Raw genomic sequence first — 14,830 nt, forward strand, 5'->3', positions numbered from 1 at the left:
CAAAATATTATGTAAAAATAAAACAAATTAACCTGCACTTTACCTTTAAAATGTTTCCATTTGTGCGCGCAGGCGCTGTGTGTGTGTGTGTGTGTGTGTGTGTGTAAATCTAAAGTAAGCTCCCCCCTCTCCCTTGCGCGCACACACAACAGAAACACTGTTTTATCGGAAAAATAAACAAGAAATCTCTCTAATGACACTCGATTGAGCAATACAACAACGGATTCACTGCTGTAAAGTAAAAATAAAACAAATTATCCTGCACTTTACCTTTGAAAAGAATCGCGATAAAGCAGTGTTCGTGTAAAGCAGAGAAAAAGAGTGTGTGTGTGTGTCTGTGAAGGCGAAAGTAGGAGGGGACTCTGTGTGTGTGTGGGGCACGGTGTCCAATGACGCGCACACAAAGACACACACAGCAGGCAAAGAGCAGACGGAGGGCCTTGAGCAGAGAGAAAAAATGGATTTTACAGACACAAAATAAAATATGTTTTAACGCGTACAAACGTGCTTACAGTGTTATAGTAAACAGTACACGCATGCACGGATGTTGATTATACCAGTAAAAGACAGGCACTAAGACTCAGCAGGGGAGACAATTACCCGATTACGGATTTTTCCAAGTAGGGATAACTGCAGGCTGGAGCAAAAGGCGTGCCGAAAGGTAGGGGGCGCGCGAGGATGACGTCAGTAACCCGTGGCAACACAGTAGAATGTTAAGAAAAGAATATTTGTAATATCGATATTTTACAGGAAAAGAATGGAATTTTAATATAGAGGATTATTTTGGCTGCATTACATAAACGCATTAGAAAGGACAATAGCGTTTAATACTCGTCTTTGTGTGAAACAGGCAACTTGCGCAACCAATTATAAAGTCCTTTCGGCACACCAACCTTTCGGCACTCCCCCACCTTTCGACACGCCTATTACTCCGATCTGCAGCTACCCCTGTCTCGAGTTCTCTGCCTCTGCCATGTATCTTTTCTCTCTTTTTATTTGCTCCGCCGAACTCTGCTAGCATCAGTGCCCCAGACCGAGTTTGTTCACTCCGCTCCGCGCTCAACTAATTATTATTATTTTTTTTAAATAATTAAATGTCTCCGCGTCGCGGGACACAACGAATCGATTATTAAATTTGTGCCGACTCTTTTAGTACTTGATTTTTATCGTTGCAGCCCTATTTCCGTTTATTGTTACAGCCCTATTTCTGTCATGAATTCATAACTACATTCCAGCCATTTATGGTCAAATAATGGATCGAATAATTATTTTATGCCAAACATAAACAGCAAAAAAAGCATGATGAGTACAATTATTAAAAAACCTGAAGCGATTTATATGACATGCATATAAGAATTTATGTAAAAATATAGATTTTTTTTGTTTGTTTTTTCATTTGTGTCTTCTGATGATGCTCAATGTGGACACATTTTTACATTTTAATGCAGATATGCTGTTTATGACGAATCATGACATTCGCATAGTTAACACTATCAGAAAGCTAACTTTCAGGAAATTAAATAGATTGTAAGATCATTCAAACCGAGGCATTGCCATAAGTGGGCCACGGACCCATTCATCAGGAAAATTTTTTTGTAAAAAAAAATAAATAAATAAAATTCATGTTTGCTGCAGTATTGAAAACAATATTGTTTTAGGCTAACTTATTATACACAATTCTTTGTTTTGCACACACGTGTGGACATCTTTAAATTTGAACAGAAAATAATAGTGAGCAGGTAGGCACATTATTTTTCATATAACTTAAACAACTGAAAAAAGTTAAATATACATATATTTATTGAAATAGAAAATAATTGAGTTTGCTTTATACTTGTGCACTCGTGTAAATACCATATATCTGTGTCTAATATTGTTTTATTCATATTTTACTACATTACATGCAGTTGATAATTAATTATATACTTTTAATTAGGCTTTTAGATACTAGGGCTGAAACGATTCCTCGAGTAACTCGAGTAATTCGATTAGCAAAGATGATCTTTAATTACTAAAAATTGTTTTAATTAATTTCAAAAGCTTGCGTTATGTTTTTGCGCAATTATTTATTTGGCCTGACACAACGCGCTTTTGGATGCAAGCCGCCGGTAAACACCAACGAAGAAGAAGCGCTAACGTTACCCAAAAAAGCGGAAGGAGGCGCAAACAGTTAGCTGTGTATTGATTTGAGGAAGCGTTCTGTTGCGGTCTGCAAAATGAAAGGAAGCGATACAAATATCAGCGAGTCAAGAGAAGAAGAAACCAGCAAGAGAAAACAACAGAAATTGTCAGTAAAGGCTTATATTATGCCTGAGCTATAGATTTTGAAACTTTTAGTTCTAAAAGTTAAGTCACACAACGTAGTGTTTTTGTATAATTATTTATTTAAATGTGTGTGTTATGCGATAAAATACCCCCTGACACTGATTGCACCCCGTTACAGGATTGGGGTGTAGACTTAATCAAATTCGTTTGGTGCAATCTGTAAATCATAAACCTAGGACCAGTCATGCAAGCAGTGCGGCATTGGAGCGCAGCATAACATTCCCGCTTTTTCAGGGAACGGGGTTACAGCAACGTAACCCGAGACCTTCCCTTTCAAAAGCTACACTCGATGCTGCGTGAAAACGCTATGGGGGTGAGAATACCAACGCCGCTGCAATGCAAGTGCCTGGACCCCCAAGGTTGTGTTGCCAATAACCAGAGAGGTCTCAGACTTACTCAAGGACAAAACTATAAAACTATTTTATAGTATTTAACTATAAAACCCTTATTTTATGGTTTAAAACTCTTCAAACTATAAAATCTGGCAAATGTGTGCAGAGAGGACCAACCTGCCGCATCACACTTGCTGCAAGGGGACACCTTTTGCCAGCGCAATAGATGAGGCAATCCCCCTGGTCGAATGAGCCCTGATTCCTAGAGGCAAAGTGTGACCACGTGCCTTTGTAGGCTAGGGCAATAGCATCCCTCACCCGATGTGACAGCATTTGGAATAAAAAAGGCTGCTCTGACTTATGCCACTGGCTAGTGCGGTGGACATAAATCTGAAGAGCGTGTACTGGACACAGTAAGTAAGGCCTTTCCTACTCCGGAGCTGTAAAAGGCGGAGGACAGAAGGCTTTGAGGACAGCATGGTCGAGCATGGAACTTTCGGAAGATAGTTCGGGTGAGGATGCAGAATAGCTTTGACTAGCCCAGGGGCAAAGTCTAGGCAGGATGGGAAGACTGACGAAGCCTGCAGATCTTTAATCCTCTTTAAAGAGGTAACCATAAGAAACAACATCTTAAGGGTCAGAAGGTGACTGGCGCTGACTCTAGTGGTTCGAAAGGGGTGTCAATCAGACCTTCGGGTACAATCACTAAGTCCCGAAAGGGGACCGTCGCTCTAGTGGGTGACCTCAGTTGCTTAGCTCCACGAATAAACGGGCGACTAAAGGGTGAATCCCCATCAGTCAGAACATGACAAGCTGAAATGACGGCTACGTTTATTCTGAAAGTACTAGGGCATAAGCCTGACGACAACTTTTCTTGCAGAAACTCACACTAAAACAATTCAGCAGTGGACTGGGTCTACATGTTTTGCCATGCACTAAATTTTAAATACACTCCATTTCATTGAGGACATAGGTTCTTCCAGTGGCGTGAAGGTTCCAGAGCTCGGGCCGGAGATGAAATATTGTCCCTGCGTCTGAGACAGAAGATCCCTCCTTACTGGAATCACCCAAGGTGAGCCGTCGAGGAGAGATATTAGAGAGGTAGTCTGGGCCACGTATGGGCCATCACATCCAGACCCAGAGGGGCTGAAGGAGTTAAAAAGTAGCAGGGGGGACATTGTGCTGTTTCTTGCAAGGCCAAGAAATCCATCTCTGCTACATAAAATCTCTTCCAGATTTGACTGATTACTTTAGGTTGGGGTTTCCATTCTCCATGTGTCACAGCTTGTCAAAACAGCAGGTCTGCTTCCACCTTCAAATGCCCTGGAATGTAAATTGCCCTGAGGGACAGGAACTTGTCCTGTGCTCAAAGCAGAACCTGGTGTTCTAGATTGTTTAATCTCCAGCTCCCTTTGAGCTGGTCTGAACCACAAAAAAAGGGTATGAAGCCCCAAGTGCGTAACCCTTATTTGCCTTTGGGGATTGGCCCTTGAGTAAATCCCCTGGCTTTTAGCTGGAATGTACATCGCCCTGAGTGACAGGAACTCGTCCTGTGCTCCAGGCAGAACCTGGTGTGCTAGCTTATTCAAGCAGCGAGAGCACAGTCCGTCCTGGCGATTATGTACAGGAGTACCGTAGTATTGTCCACCCGCACTAGGACATGGTAGCCTCTCAACTGCTGGAGGAAGTGTTTCAGGGCCAAAATAGAGCCATAATTTTGAGGCAACTGATGTGCCATGCGAGATGATGGCCTCTCCAGCTCCCTTTGGCTTGACGGCCATCCACGACTGCATCCCAGCCCGTGAGGGAAGCGTCTGTCGTTAGCGTCTCGCAATGACAAAATGCAGATAGAGTGGGACCTAAAGTCAGAAACCGGGGTCTGAACCACATAGAAAGGGTACTAGGCCCTGGCGGCTAACCCTTATTTGCATCTGGGGATTGGCCCTTAAATAAAATCCCTTGGCTTTTAGCCACAACTGAAACAATCTCATGTGCAGAAGGCCCAAAGGTATCACCATGGACGCAGCTGCCATGAGACCTTAAAATCTCTGAAAGTGATGAACAGTCACCTTCTGGCCTAGCTTGATTACCTTTGGGGTGTTGGAAATGGATTCGATACAAGCAGGAGACAGCTTTGCCCGCACTGCGATCAAATCCTACGTGGCACCCAAATATGTTGTGTTCTGAGCAGGAAAGAGAACGCTTTTAATGGCGTTGAGTCTCATTCCTAAAAAATCAAGATAAGCTAGACGACATGCCGATGACGAATCGCTAGCTTCGGAGACTAAGCCAGAATCAGCCAGTCGTCTAGGTCATTCAAAATACGGTTGCAGGTGACAGAGCTAGGCCAAATGAAAGGACCCGATACGGGTAAGCTTCCCCCCCGAAAGCGAACCACAGGAACTTTCTGTGTTGTGGCAATATTTCTATATGCAAATATGCGTCCTTCAGGTCGATTGTCACAAACATATGCTCTGGTTGAATTTGAGAAACAATCATTTTGACAGTCAATATTTTGTACTTTTTCAGATAGCGGTTCAGCCCGCGAAGATCTAAAATTGGTAACCAAGAAATACAGACTGTAGTAGCCTGACTCTCTGTCTGGTAGGGAAAGTCCCACGGTCCTGGGCAAATTAGCCTCAGGACTTCTTCAAGAAGAAGAAAGTACGTAGGTCCGACTTCTTTGCGGCGGATTGCAAAGCATGACGCGCCACATCCCAGTCTTACGAGGGGGTGCACTCTCTTTCTGTGCTTTACACCTCACAAAAGTCAGACCTAGTCAGGACTGGGTATCAACTCTTGAGCACGGCGGGGAAAGAATTTGCGTCGCCAAACAGGCCGGAAGGCAAGATGGGGGCATCAAGGAGGAACGCACAATCCTTATCCTTGATGCCTGTGAGATTTAGCCACAGGTGCCTCTCGGCGGAAACCATTGCAGACATAAAACAGCTGATCACGGGCCATCTACTTTGTTGCATGAAGAGACAGGTCTGTGGCTCGGCGTAGTCCCAGGAATCATGAAGAGCCCTGCCCGTGCCCAAATCTTTTAGCAGGTCAGCCTGGTAAGCCTGAAAAACCCGCCATGGTGTGTAGTGAAGCACCAGCCTGATCCGCTGCCTGAAAGCTTTTCCCCACCTGGAAAGATGTCAGAGATCTATAACGCGGATCTCCTAACAAACTCCACCATATCGGTGAGTTAACACTTTTAAACTCGCTTGCACACACACGCAAATACAATGCAGTCCTGAAGACAAAAAGATCTGAGGATGTTTCCGGTTCACTCCTATTTATACTGTAACCTGCAGGTGCACTTCATTAGATGACATCACCTGACCGAGGTTATATATAGCCAAAATTTGTCGTGTTTGATACACACATGCTTCACAACCGGTAACACAAAAAGATGTTCCCATAGCATTTTCACGCAGCATTGAGTGTAGCTGTTGAAAGAAAACTTCCAATCTTTAGATACAGATGGAGCCACGTCAAATAGCCGCGGCCGTGTGAATGGCGGGCAATGGCGTACGGCTGCCCTATGCACAGCATACATTAAGTGTAAATGTTTATGGGGATTTAATTTGTTTCTGCTGCCGCATCTATTTACAGTTGTAATAAGGGGTATTAATGTCCCATCAGATCTTTGATGGGGAAACGTTATGCTGGTTAAATGACTAAAGACATACTGATCCGTATGGACAGATATTTGTTCCAGATATTATGCGCCATTAATCGATTTGTTATGCCAATTTTTGACTATCATAGAAAAAAACATCAGCGAAAACATAAAAAAATATAACAAAAACAAACCCAAGCAAAAGTTACATTTTAAGCTTTACTTTGCAGCAAAATATTATATACCTGTGTGTTAAACGGAAACAGATAAAATACTATTTACAGTATGTACAGTAATATACAGTCATATGTACTGTACAGTATGTACCGTAGCCCGCACTTGTATTCCGTACCTACAACGACCAGTATAGATAAATTACAGGTGTTACCATGTCTTTAAGGATTGTTAAGGATGTCGTGAAAAAATATTGCAATAAGTAGTTTTATTAATTAATTTATTAAAAATAGCATAAGCATCATGGGCTGTGTATTAAATAATTTAAATCTGATTTATTAATTGTTTTTCTCCCTCTTTTTTACCACATTATTTATTTATAAAACTACAGTAAGCTGACATAAGTTATATATTGAATTGTAACCAGCTGCTTGGACACTGCAGTTAACTGAAGCAGTCAATTCTTCATCTGGCGGGTTTATACAGCATTGCAACCATCCTTTTAGAAAGCGCATGGGGGCATTTATGGGGGGGGATCGTTAACTGCGTCATCGCGGGGGATCACATTCCGTGCACGGATCGTGCATGGTCCTGTCATGGACCCATCATGCTCCAGGTGGCTGTTTGACGTGGCTCCCACTGTATGCCTGCACAATTTAAAGCATCAAACACTGTTTCTGTTAGGAAATTCATTCCTTTGTCCCCACTCACAAAGTTGTGGTAGCCAATGTGCGGATCAGCTGGCTGATGTTCTGCCGAATAAATTTATTCCCCTGAGCCAAAAAATCACCCCACAGTACTTTAAGGTTACTCCCATCCTACCTGTGCAGCATGAATTCTTAATGACTTCAGCTCATCTTGGAGCGTTTTGAGCAGCCGGTCATGAGTGACAGCAGGACTATACTCCCCACCACAATGGACCTTTTGCAAGCTCGTTAGTCTAGCACAGGAGGATTAATTTCACGGCTTGATCTCTTATTTCATGATGGAACTCATTATGGTAGGAACACAGTAAATTGAGACACCTAAAGAAACAATTTGTCTGCTAATTTAAAAGTAAAAAGTATTTTTAGTAGTAAAAAGTATGGAAATTGATTTATGAAAGATAAACAGTTTATACATAGAAACCCCCATGCAAGTTCTCCATTCAAGTACCTGTTTAGAAAAATGCTGCTGACATCATCATGTGTAATGGGTGGCTTCTTGGAACTAGCAGCCATGCGGAGTGGTCGAAGGAAATTGTTGACCAGGATGTGGAGCTGCTGGACGTACTCCGCCTCGGCTTCCAGCATGCTAAACACCACCTGGTTTCTCTTTCTCATGCTTTCAGCATGTGGTGAACGAATATAATCCTGGATAATGTTCTTCCACTTTCTCCGACACATCCAACCACGCAAGAAGCTCTGTACCTGAATGAGTTGTTAAGGAAGTCTAATACCATTAGAATTTTAAATACATCAACATGTGAAACTGTTGTCTTATTTAAAACTTAAACATGTAATTTTATATGTCCACTTGCAAGGATGAGGAAAACCACCTGGATACTTTTTGTATGTTTAACAGATGACCCTAAATAAACTTAGTTATGAGTTAAAATGAATTAGGCCTTAATATCCCAAACCTCATGGCTGTTTTTTTCCTTATTCTAGCTTTAACTCTTTTTTTTTTTTTGACAAAATGTACCAATAGGTAATTTTTTTCATGTTAATCAATTACTTTATTTTACTACTATTTGTTTCGTTCTTTTCAGTTTAGAATATACACATTTTTAAGCATGACTAAAAGTGAAAATTCCCAAAGATTTTGTGATTTTCAACTGATCTAGTGATGCTAATCCATACAGTATAAAGTGAGGTGGTGCATTGGCAGGTGGTAAGAGGAAAAGGATCTCACAAAGAAGATATGCCTATGTGTCAGTGTTTCATATTACAACAAATGTCTACCAAATCTGGCAATGCTGTTGGCACTATTTCATCAACTTTGATGTCAAAGCCTGCGCTGGCCCAACTAAATAAAGAAGTCCTGACAGTAATTTTTTACATTTTAAAATTACTGTAGCATTCACAATCTTTACAAAGGATTCTCAAACATTAATAGTCAAAGCTCTGGATTTGATTTTTATTTAAGTCAAATTTCAAGATTAATGTAAATATTTTAAGTGATTTTTATGCCTAAACATACTAAATAAGCAAAGTGTACTTGTTTTGATGCCGGTTAAACAAACTGACCTGATAAACAAACCGACAAGACGCTGTAATACCAAAGTGATTTTTAAGTAAAAGTTTGGAAAATGCCCCTGTCTGTACACAAATATAGTATGTATTTGGTATACAGTATACAGTATCTGTATTTAAAGTGGCCTTTAAGATGCATTATATAGACTTCCTGGGTTCAAAATCATCCACAATGAGGCAAAAGAGCAGGACTTATATTCAGAAAGCTTCTTACAATTCTCTCAGAGAGCACCTATCTCAGCTTTAAAAGTACTAGCTGGGAGTCCAAGACTAAAAGTCATTTAGGAAACTTCTTAGAGCAATTCTGAGTAAGGAAAGTAGAAAAACCTTTATCTTAATGAAGAGGTGTGGTTGACCCCGTTGCTAGGGATGACGCAGCAATTCAAGGACTGTGATTGGTTGATAAAAAATAAAAACTGTAAAGGTTTTAAAATGCACTCTTTTGAAAATAGAATACATGATAATAGAATTAACAGTGAAATCATAATGTTTGTATATAAAGAAATGGAATAATATTAATAATCAATAAGAAATAAATACTGACTACTGTATGCAAAGTTTGTTATAGGCTAAATATCTTAAATTAAAACAGCCAAATGCTGAAAATGTGTCTACTTTTCAAGCAAACAATTTCCATACAGTAGTTACTATATTAAAGTTCTTACATTTATTTACTATACTGATTTTATTTTTTATAATCCATTTCAGATTGATGGGAGCAAAATGGCTCACCTCTTACCAATTTCAATGATTGTAGGACAGTTTTTTTAAGTTGCCTTTTTGGATGGTTTGTAGCCAACAATTCAAGAGAGATAGAAGGAAGAAAGAGAAAAAAAAACATATTGGACAGAAAAGCAGTGTTTACTTTTATGCTTAGTGTTTCAAGAATATTTCTTCTTTCCGCCATTTTGTCTAAGAATTTCATTAGGAGCAACTTTTAGGGTTAAGAAGCTTTGTGAATACGGGCCCAGATATTGATGATAGTTCTTTTGGATGACACCCTGACAAACACTGGGCAGCAAAAGATGTGATCTTGTCATGCCCATGTTCTAAAGGGTTTGCATGAAGAGAAGAGATTTGAATTGATTGTCAGGAATGGATGTTTTTTAACTAAAAAGCTAGACTAACTAAAGACTAACTAAAGCTAGAGAACAGACACTGAAGCTACTGCATCAAACTCTGGCATTGCAAGAATTGTACAGTCGTGTTACATAAATATTGGAAATTGGAAAAGTTGCTGCTTAAGTTTTTATAATAGCAATTTGCATATATATTTCAGAATGGTATGGAGAGTAAGCAGATGAATTGCATAGTCCTTCTTTGCCATGAAAATTAACTTAATCCCAAAAAAACATGTGCACTGCATTTCATTGCTGTCAAAGGACCTGTTTGTTTATTTCAGTAATCGTCTTGTTAACTCAGGTGAGAATGTTGACGAGCACAAGGCTGGAGATCATTATGTCAGGCTGATTGGATTAGAATGGCAGACTTGACATGTTAAAAGGAGGGTGATGCTTGAAATCATTGTTCGTCCATTCGTCCTAAATCAATAATTTATAGGATCATCAAGAACTTCAAGGAAAGAGGTTCATTTCTTGTTAAAAAAGGCTTCAGGGCATCCAAGTAAGTCCAGCAAGCACCAGGATCGTCTCCTAAAGAGGATTTAGCTGCGGGATCGGAGTGCCACCAGTGCAGAGCTTGCTCAAGAATCGCAGCAGGCAGGTGTGAGCGCATCTGCACGCACAGTAAGGCGAAGACTTTTGGATGATGGCCTGGTGTCAAGAAGGGCAGCAAAAAAGCCACTTTTCTCAAAAAAAAAAACATTATGGACAGATTAATCTTCTGCAAAAAGTATGGTGAATGGAGTGCTGAGGACTGGGCCAAAGTCATATTCTCTGATGAAGCCTCTTTCCGATTGTTTGGGGCATCTCGAAAAAGGCTTGTCCGGAGAAGAAAAGGTGAGCGCTACCATCAGTCCTGTGTCATGCCAACAGTAAAGCATCCTGAGACCATTCATGTGTTGGGTTGCTTCTCATCCAAGGGAGTGGGCTCACTCACAATTTTGCCCAAAACACAGGCATTAATAAAAAATGGTACCAAAACACCCTCCAACAGCACCTTCTTCCAACAATCCAACAACAGTTTGGTTTTCCAGCAATGCATTTTCCAGCACGATGGAGCACCATAAGGCAAAAGTGATAACTAAGTGGCTCTGGGACCAAAACGTTGAAATTTTGGGTCCATGGCCTGGAAACTCCCCAGATCTTAATCCCATTGAGAACTTGTGGTCAATCCTCAAGAGGCTAACAAAAACCCACTAATTCTGACAAACTCCAAGAAGTGATTATGAAAGAATGGGTTGCTATCAGTCAGGATTTGGCCCAGAAGTTGATTGAGAGCATGCCCAGTCGAATTGCAGAAGGGCCAACACTGTAAATACTCTCTACATAAATTTGCATAAATGTCATGTAATTGTCGATAAAAGCCTTTGAAACGTATGAAGTGCTTGAAATTATATTTCAGTACATCACAGAAACTACTGACACAAAGATTTAAAAGCAGTTTAGCAGCAAACTTTGTGAAAATTAATATTTGTGTCATTCTCAAAACTTTTCGCCACGACATGTGTAAAAATTTATTAGTTTGTTCATTCTATTTTAACCTTCTATTTGAAGGTTCACTTTGCCGCGGTGTATTATAAACCTGCGAATTGTTTCACTGCTTATGCTCATGTAATAAAAGCGAGGGAAATGTGGAAGTGATGTGTGGCCACTGAATGAGAACTAAATCAAAGATTTTGGTAACTACACTGAGTGTAACATCTGTATCCGAAGTTTTATGAAAACCATTATTTCACAAGTTTATTCTATAATATCAGAGTCTCCTTCATTATCCAGTTAAAATAAATGTTTATCCCTATAAAAGGAATGGAAAATGGCTGAATTTAGAAAAAAAAGATAAAATATACAAATAATTATAATTAACTCTATGTATATAATTGATGTATAGAATATGAAAACTACAAATATAGGACATATATCTATTATTTAAAACATTTAGCAGTGGTCGCCCCACATGATGTTTTCAAGTTTACTCAAGTATAACAGGCTAACGGTTAGCCTCAGAAACCAAACTAGCTTCTTCTAGTGACAAAGCACTATCAAATTTATCATCAAAATACAGTGGAACCTCGGATTACGAGCTTAATTCGTTCCGGAAGTGGGCTCGTATTCCAAAACACTCGTAAACCAAATTTAATTTTCCCATAGGAAATAATGGAAACTTAAATTACTCGTTCTACAGCCCAAAAAAATAAATACATAAATATAATTAATACAAAATATAAAGTAAAAATAAAACAAATTAACCTGTACTTTACCTTAATGTAAAATTAAACCCCGACAGATAAGGGTTTTCGTTTGTGCATGCAGAGTGTATGTGTGTAAAATGTGCGCGCGCGCGCACACACACACACATTAACGGATAAACCATTTAAAAATTAGCAAGGAACATTCCTAGTCACACTCACGTGAGCGCATACTAACAGGATCACTGCTGTAAGTAAAACAACAAGAACAAAAAACAAATTAAACAGCTCCTCACCTTTGAAAACAATCGCGTCAGAGAGAAGTTTGTGTGTTTATTTGGCAACCTGAGAGGAGGGGGGATGAAGGGGGGCTCGCTCGCATTTACGGCCCCCTTCTCTCAGGTTGCCAAACAAACACACAAACTCTCTGCCTTACACAGACACAAACACACACACTCAAAAACACTGCAAGCACTAAGACCCAGCAGGGGAGACGATAGGTCTCGGCTTTACAGCTCCCCTTCTTTTAGGTTGCCAAATAGACACACAAACTCTTCTCTGTCGCGACTGTTTTCAAAGGTGAGGAGCTGTTTAATTTTTGTTGTTGTTGTTGTTGTTTTACTTTACAGTGGTAATCCTGTTAGTATGCACTCACGCGAGTGTGACTAGCGATGTTCCTTGCTAATTTTTAAACGGTTTTAAAAACGGTCTCTCCGTTAATGTGTGTGTGTGTGCGCGCGCACACGCACATCTCACACACACACACACACAGCGTGTGTGTGTATTCACCCAGCAGGAGAGACGATTACCTACAATTCTGCTGCAAGAGAGAGAAAAACCGTTGGCTCACTTGTGATGACGTAACGCTCGTTGTTAAAACAAGAAGCGCATGCGTGAAACATGATACTCGGTGCTCGTTAACTAAGACAATGCTCGTTTTTCAAGTAAAAAATTATTAAAAATTGTTGCTCGTCTTGCAAAACACTCGTAAACCATGTTACTCGTAATCCGAGGTTCCACTGTATAGATTTGTGGAAAAAAATTATAATTCACAGTTTTGGGGTGGTCGCCCCACATGATGACCAAAAGTGACTACGACATTACAGCCGTTAAAAAACAGCTTTTTCTTACTATATGAGAGAGACTGATTTACTATACAGTTGTTTTCAGGGGGTCTTCCCTTGTGTCTGGCTGATGTAGTATCCCATCCTTGAGATGTTTTTTTAAAATAAAGGTCCCAAAATTGTGGTTTGTTGATGGTCGCCACGGATGAAATGGATAGAATCAACATAATTCGGACAACATTCGTTTGTATATCATGATAGAAATATATGAGCAAATGCTTTATAGTTTTGTTTAAAGTTATGCCAACTAGGAAAAGGGATATATTTAAGTTGATTTAAAGTGTTTTTAAACCAGTTGTCCTAACTAAAGTCAAGGCCGGACGGTCGCCCCATATGGTGTTTTGGCACTTCGGTTAGCAGAAAAACGATGAAAAACGTAAAAATTTGGAGAAGTTAGAGTGGTTTAGTAGGTAAAGAAGGTATAACAAGTAGATGAGAAATTTTTATGTATTTTTTAGTTTTTTTTGCAAATAAAATTAACCCGGACAGAAAAAGGGGGCGTCACGTCATTGACCCATATATATATATATATATATATATATATATATAGCATGCATCTTTATACATTTGGAATTTGCGTCTACATTTTCTGTTGCATGTATAGAATTAGTTTCAGCTGAAACTTATGATCAATGGTATTGGGGTACTTAATGATAATTAGTTTCTGCCAAATCACTAAAACTAACAATAGACTATGAGAGATGGATGGAAGGTGTTACTCTGAATATAAACAAACAAAATCCGTTTTTTTTTTTCTCAGAGATAAACGGAAAAGTGAAGTTGTTCAGCTGTTTAGTGTCACTATGTCATAAACAGTGAAACAACATGGACTCATCGCTGTGCTTGTTGTAACTGAAAAAACGCTGCAACTGCTTCAAAGTCTTTCCACTCCGTGACCGCTGAAATCCGACACGACATCACGTTAGGCTACGTCTTACGTTTACATTTACATTTAGGCATTTGGCAGACGCTCTTATCCAGAGCGACTTACAAAAAGTGCTTTAATGTTTACAACATTGGATACATACTTACACTGGGTTAACTAGGTTAATAACTAAGTACCATTAGTCCAACACATCTGATTTTTTTTTTTTTTTTGTTTTTTCGGGGGGGGGGGGGGGGGGGGGGGTTAGTCCAAGTACTGGAGAAACAGATGCGTCTTGAGTCGTCGTTTAAAGATAGTCAAAGTCTCTGATGTACGGACATCTAGAGGAAGTTCATTCCACCACCTAGGTGCCAGAACAGAAAAGAGCCTGGATGAATGCCGCCCTCGATCCCTGAGAGATGGTGGGGATCCCTGAGAGATGATGGACGTCTTGACTCATTTGCATACCGACGGTGATTTGATGTTGACAGAGGGCTCAGGGGAGGTGTGTGTGTGTGTGTGTGTGTGTGTGTGTCCGCGCCTACTTCCTGTACTTTTATAAACATTCTAAATATAAACAAACAAAATACAGCTTTTTTTTTTCTCAGAGGTAAACGGAAAGGTGAAGTTGTTCAGCTGTTTAGTGTCACTATGCAGATGTTACACTCAGTGTAGTTACCAAAATCTTTGATTTAGTTCTCATTCAGTGGCCAGACATCACTTTCACATTTCCCTCGCTTTTATTACATGACCATAAGCAGTGAAACAATTCACAGGTTTATAATACGCATATATATAAAATAAACTGCATATATGGAATGAAACCTGAGACAATTACATATACGCACTGAATGAC

General features: G+C 39.9%; 1 protein-coding gene across 4 annotated transcripts in view; it reads right to left on the reverse strand.

Moving 5' to 3' along the window:
• rasgrf1 (Ras protein specific guanine nucleotide releasing factor 1) overlaps positions 1–14,830 on the reverse strand; it is a 560,812-nt gene that overhangs the window by 439,309 nt on the left and 106,673 nt on the right. For all 4 annotated transcript variants that reach the window (XM_053500654.1, XM_053500653.1, XM_053500656.1 and 1 more), the window contains exon 5: positions 7,600–7,853. In XM_053500654.1, coding sequence (XP_053356629.1) covers positions 7,600–7,853 — 254 coding nt within the window. The remainder of the gene's footprint in view (positions 1–7,599; positions 7,854–14,830) is intronic.

Source organism: Clarias gariepinus, chromosome 7, assembly GCF_024256425.1.
Source record: "Clarias gariepinus isolate MV-2021 ecotype Netherlands chromosome 7, CGAR_prim_01v2, whole genome shotgun sequence".
Taxonomy (NCBI): Eukaryota; Metazoa; Chordata; class Actinopteri; order Siluriformes; family Clariidae; genus Clarias; species Clarias gariepinus.